At 42.3% G+C, this 6293-nt stretch overlaps 1 protein-coding gene across 1 annotated transcript; it reads left to right on the forward strand.

Annotated features, from left to right (window-relative positions):
• The first annotated feature begins 4147 nt into the window (after positions 1-4147).
• Positions 4148-4885, forward strand: LOC123159988 (probable calcium-binding protein CML29). Its single transcript, XM_044577793.1, has one exon. The coding sequence runs from the start codon at positions 4260-4262 to the stop codon at positions 4770-4772; it is 513 nt and encodes a 170-aa protein (XP_044433728.1). The 5' UTR covers positions 4148-4259; the 3' UTR covers positions 4773-4885.
• Positions 4886-6293: the final 1408 nt, after the last annotated feature.

The raw sequence follows: 6293 nt of genomic DNA on the forward strand, positions 1-6293 counted from the left end.
TGGAAAAGGTTCATCAACTTTGGAAAAAAATTATCGATTTTTTAAATTATCAACCATTTTAAAAAAAAAAATCACAAATTTGAAAAAAAGTTCGTCGATTTTGGAGAAAAAGTTCATCATTTTTGAGAAAAAAGTTCGCAAATTTAAGAAACGGAAACTAAAAATAAAGAAAAGGTATAAGGAAAAAAAGAAAGGGAAACTATTAAAAAAAGGAACGAGACCTTTGCATTCACAGCAAATTGAAGAAATAATAAAAGAAAAAGAAGAAGTAATTAAGCACATGTGTGAATATGACCTAGTGGTTGTTGCGGTTTTCCATGAATCGAGAGATCTCAAGTTCGAACCCGCCGGCCACACCTTTTTTGAACTTTAGCAGGATAGAAAAAGAAAACATAAATGGTCTGGCCCAGCTCGAAGGGTGGGGATGCGCCGGATGGCAAAAAAAAAAGCCTGTAAACTGTTTTCATCTAACAACCAATCACAAACCTCTCCCCTCCTGATTTTCAGGGGGGTGGACCGTCCCGCTCACCTGTTGGCCAATGAAAACTAACCCACCCTGTAAAAGCCTGTAAACTGTTTGTACGTGTAGCATTGCCGCTTGCTCGTTGACCGACGCTTACCGAGGACATTTCCTAAACGGCGCCCGTAGCACCCGTTACAGGCTTAACCGTACGGGGCGCACACCCCCTTTCTCCTCGCTGGGCCGGGCCATGTTACTTTCTTTTTCCTGTTTAAAGACGCAAAAACACAGCGAGTACGGTGCATCGAACACGCGATCTTTTGGCTCAACGTTCGTTGACACAACCAACCAGCCAACCGACTTCACTTGTGTACTTTTAGCGTTTCAATTTTTTGTTAACCATATTGAAGAAAAATTTTCACAATACATTCAAAAAAATGTTCAGTGTGTATAAAAAAATGTTCATCATGTATAGAAATTTTGTTCAGCATGCATTCGAAAGGAGTTGATCGTATTTAAAAAAAAAGTTATACATGTATTTGAATATTGTTCACCAAACATTGAAAAAAATGTTCAGTGTGTATATAAAAATGTCATGTAGAGAAATTTTGTTCAGCATGTATTCAAAAAAAGTTCAGCGTATTTTTAGAGAAATGTTCTGTGTCTCTTTGAATAATGTTCATCCTATACTAAGAAAATGTTCAATGTGTATTCAGAACTATTTTTGAATACGCGGACTTTTTTGCATGCTCGCGAGGTCGAATCCTGGTCGGGACGTATTTTTGGCTGTCATTTTTCGCGTTGCTTTTGTTGCGTGATCGTGGGCTGGCCCATCCAACCGCTGTGCGGGCGCCAGATCCCTTGCGCGGCGCTGAAGGCGCCCTATAGGAGGTCCCCTTACCGAGCCCCAGGTAGTACACGACCTGACGACCTGGGTCAAGCCCCGCAGATAAATGATAGCCCAGTCTAACTAAATTCTTGAAGGATCTGGCCCGCTCTAGTTGAGTGTAGGCAAATGGAGCTGAAGCGTGCTACTATTGTTCCTAACCCAAATTATTATTTGTTTTGAGAGTCTGTGTACCTTGGGAGCGACTATGCCATGCTTTTTTTAGACAGTCAGCAAAGCTTTATTGATCAGTCACACAGTTTACATAGTAGAGAGCAACTATGCCTTGCTTATAGCGAGACAGTACAAGCACTTGCCTGAAGTGCCTTCGCCGCGTGCAGGGCCTTCAGCTCCCATTTGCTTCTTTCATTTTTCATATTTTTTTCACATTTTTTCTTTCCTTTTCTTTACCTTTGCTTATATTGAAATATTCTAAATATATATATTACAAAAATCGTTTTACAAAAAAATTCAAAAATGTTAATCATGCATTTGAAAAATGTTAAGCACATACAGAAAAATGTTCTAATGCATAAAAAAATAATGTGTATGGAAAAAGTATACATCAAAACATAAATATGAAAACATATTAATAGTGTATTAAAACTATGTTAAACATGTACAAAAAATCCTGATGTATACAAAAAAAATGTACAAACTGTATGTAAAATGTACACGTGTATGAAAAAAGTAGACATGAAAATAAAAAAATAAAGAGTGTTAATCATGCATTTAGAAAATATTACACATGTATAAAACAATGTTCTTGTTGTATACAAAAAAAATTTAGAAGGTGTGTGTAAAAAGTAGACATCAAAAATATTATTTGATATTTTTAATTGTGCATATAAAAAATGTTCATGATGTATACAAAAAATATGCAATGTGTGCGATAAAAAATTGACATCAAAATATATCCCGGAAAAAAAAGTAATGATGCATTTGAAATTATTAAACGTATATAAAAAAATTCTTTGAGGTGTATGCCGAAAATGCATAATGGGTATGAAAAATAAAATAGGCACCACAATATTTTTTTAAAATGTTAATTGTGTATTTAAAAATGTACCTGATACATGCGAAAATGTAGATTTGTGTTGGAAAACACCCGAAGAAAAGTGAGAAACGAAAAAAAATAAACACCAATACAGGAAAACTGGAGAAAGCCCTGTGCAAAAAGAAAAGAAACAAAAAAGAAGAAAATCGAGAAAGAAACAAAAAGAGAAAGTATAACGAATTTTAAAACCCCGAAGAAAAGCAGTGATGAAGTAATATAAAAAAGGAAAACAACCGAAGCAAACACGTCAGCGATCAGATGAAACGAACAAACACACGACAGAGAAACGCCCTACTAGACCGCTTCACGCGCAATAAGCGAGATATCGCTCCCACGATAGATCTTTGCCTCCTTCCTCGTCACACCACCTCACAACCCTATAATATATACTGGAAGGGTTTGGCGCGCTTTTCTGCGTCATTAGTGTTGTTGGATTTCTTTAAAAAATCACTTTGTTTCAGAATATAATGTGTGTTACTTTTTTTGAAAAGGCAAACATTTTAAGTTTGATCAAATTTATAGAGAAATATATCAAAATCCATAATTTCATATTGATATTTTTAGATTCATCATGAAATGAATTTTCATACTTTTTTTGCTGAATATTGTGGATGTCGATATTTTTGCTCTGAACTTGGTCAAACTTAAAGAAATTTGACTTTCTAAAAAACTAATACCCCTTTATATTTTAGAACTGATAGAATATTTAGTTTGGCGGGTGGGGAGATGATAAAGTGTGTTTTATATTTATTTATAATGTGTTGATTTGGTGGGCCTTTTGTGGTGTGATTCTGTGTATCCGCTAACCTGTCTATATTTATGTGGAGAAATCTCTGTGTTGGTGGTTGCATATACTTTTTTTTTTGCGAGGAGGTGGTTGCATATACTATAATGGTGGTACAATATCACATGCAAACACTCCTTTTTCTAGGTGATGGGAGGGCGCATGGGATTGATATGTTTTTATAGGTCGATTGTTGCTGATTGATTTGAAAAATTGTTGGCCCGGTCAAAATCGTAAATCAAATCTAAAATTGAATATCTCAATCGTATGAAAGAGCTTGAAAATTAGAAAATATAGTGAATTAAAATAGTTAAGTGGGACAACTTGAGAAATTGTTGATCCGGTCAAAGTCGGATGACACGATTCTAAATTGAATACCTCAATTAATTGTTTGGCCTTAAAAATTAGAAAGCATAGTTGTATTGTATAAAAGAATTAAATGATAGAGTTTTGCGAAATTGTTGACCCGATCAAAATTAATAACTTTATTTTAATTGAAGACCTTAATTGAATGTGAGTTCTTTAAAGGGAGCTTAGTGTCACAGAGGATGTTTCTTCACTCTTTGTCGAAATGGTCCGATTGTTCCACGTTGATGATATTGTAGGATGCGTTCGGCAGTTCGCCCGGTGGCACGGCGTGGAGACCTTGAACTTCAAAGTACAAACTGTTCAAACTTCAAAGGATTTTGTCATCCACCCCGCTAAAAAGAAAAAAGATTTTGTCATCCAAAACGAGGCACAAAGTTTGTATAAAGTTGGGTCATCTATTTTGAAACAGAGGGAGTAATCCAGAGCCCATCTTCGTCCACGCTCTCACGCGAGAATCCAGACGCCTTATCCTGCCATTGCCAACAGCGAGAACAAGATGCTCCTCCACTAGTGTTCATTCCATGTCGACACAAAGCGGCCGAGATTCAGGTTCTGCTGCCGTCGCCTCGCCTTCTTAAGGCCGTCCATGCAAGCGAACCGAGCTCCAACCAAGAGCAAACGCAAGACACAAGTGACAGCCACGGCACAATCGTCAGGTCCTCCATGTCTCTCACGGTCTAGTTCGTTCGTTCTCGCCAACGCGATGGCGACGCCGGCCCGCCGGCCGTCGGCGCAGCAGCAGCCGCAGCCGCAGCCGCTGACGGTGGACTTCGAGGCGCTGAGCTACATCAGCAGGCTCGTGGAGGCGTTCCAGGCGTTCGACTCCGACAACGACGGCCTCGTCACGGCCCCCGAGCTCCGGGGCCTGCTGGCCTCCCTGGGCCTGGACAAGTCGGAGGCCGAGGCGCGGGACATGCTGGCGCGCGCCGACGCCGACCGTGACGGCCGGCTCTGCGTGGAGGAGTTCCTGGACGTGATGAACGCCGGCGAGCTCGGGCTGGGCGCGCTCGGCGCGCTGCTGCAGGCCGCCGTCCCGGCGCTGGAGTCCTTCGCGGGGCCCGACGGCGCGCTGGGCGCCGACGAGCTCGCCAGGGTGCTGGGGCTCATGGGCACCGCCAGCGCCGAGGACTGCGCGGAGATCATCGCGTGCATGGACGGGGACGGCGACGGCGCCATCAGCGTCGAGGAGTTCAAGCTCATGGCTGACCTGCTCTAGGGTATAGGCTCGATCTACGTACGTACTGAGCTAGCTAGAGGGCGTGCATATATGCAGTTATGTATTGTGATATCGATTAATAAGCATGAGCACGTCAGGAGAGTTGTGGACTACTTCTGCATGGATACATGCAAGTTTGTCTTCTTTAACAAATTACAGATTCCTCTCGGCAGAGTGTCTATCTGTCCACAAGTGGCACGATCGATTTGAGGCTTTACTAGTTACTATTAGATCATCGAAGGTGTAAATTAACAAGACCTGAGAAGTTTTGGAAAAGGATTGCAGAAGCAGAGGTAGTAGGCATTATCCTGTGGTTACATTTAACTAAAGATCAAATTGAGAGGCAAGACATTCAAGTGAAAATAATAATATTCATATACTATTGTAACAGACTCCTTTGAAATGAATCATTGAAAATTTTCACAAGGGATATGTCTCATACAATCTCATAAACCAAAAGCTCGCTCTCCACTTTGTGCAAAATCACTATGCAATTAGACTGCTGAAATGCCAAGCATTCAAGACACGACAAAACATTTTACATGCCTTCATGTTTTGCATGTCGTACTACCAGCACGTAACTGCACGAGACCTTGGGTTGTTGACGCGGAACCACGGGATGGATAGCAACAACAGCTTGCGGCTCCAGCAAGTAAGTTGGCTGCAGCAGTGGGCCTACTACCGCTGCCCCCACAGGCCTCCATACTGCCCGTTCTTCGCGGTGAGGAGGCCGCCTTAACTGGTTCGTCTCATGGCCTATTCATAGATGGCGCATGCTAGGGCCCTATAACACCTCTGGCGCGATTTTGAAGGCGACTCGCGGCTGCATTAGACACGACAACTCCACTGGAACTGGATGACAAGGTTGATGGGGCTCCGAGATAAGATCACCGAAGGCCCGAGTATGACACACAAAAAGCGAGTGTCAGCCAGCAACCAATAACGACCCAACATCAGTGTATGGTTTTGCACTCACGATTGTTTGGACGGTGACCCCGATGGAAGGGTTCCACTGCCACTTTTAGAGATATCTCGTCCATAGGAACAGGAGCCACAAAGAGCTTGCGAGAGCTTAACCCGGATCATGAGATCACTCGGTTATTCAGGCGACAAGGATCACTCGGGTCTCTATAGACGTACATCGGATGCTCCCGCGCTGCCAGCGGTTGAATATTTCTCTCCAGCCACGTTTTTAAGATCTGCATGCTTGTGAGCCCGGTGTTCGTGAGCTGAAAGACGACATGTACTAGCTGGGCATATTCCATGGAGAGGTTGGTCATCGAGCTCCAAGACTGGAGCTCTTGGGGCTCGTTCTTGAAGAGTGGCAAACTAGGTTTCTTTATGTACTTTGGGAGGTCCACGGTGTAAAATTAGTCATGTTGCCACGACTCCGTGATCTGCGGCACAGGAAGCTGAAAGTATCTTGAACCCTGACGAGGTATGTCGTGGTTTGTCACGGCAGATGTCCTAGTGTGAGAACTTAGTCGTGAAGCCAACGCAACCGTGCGGTTAGCTTGTCGG

The sequence above is a fragment of the Triticum aestivum genome, chromosome 7B (assembly GCF_018294505.1).
Source record: "Triticum aestivum cultivar Chinese Spring chromosome 7B, IWGSC CS RefSeq v2.1, whole genome shotgun sequence".
Classification (NCBI taxonomy): Eukaryota; Viridiplantae; Streptophyta; class Magnoliopsida; order Poales; family Poaceae; genus Triticum; species Triticum aestivum.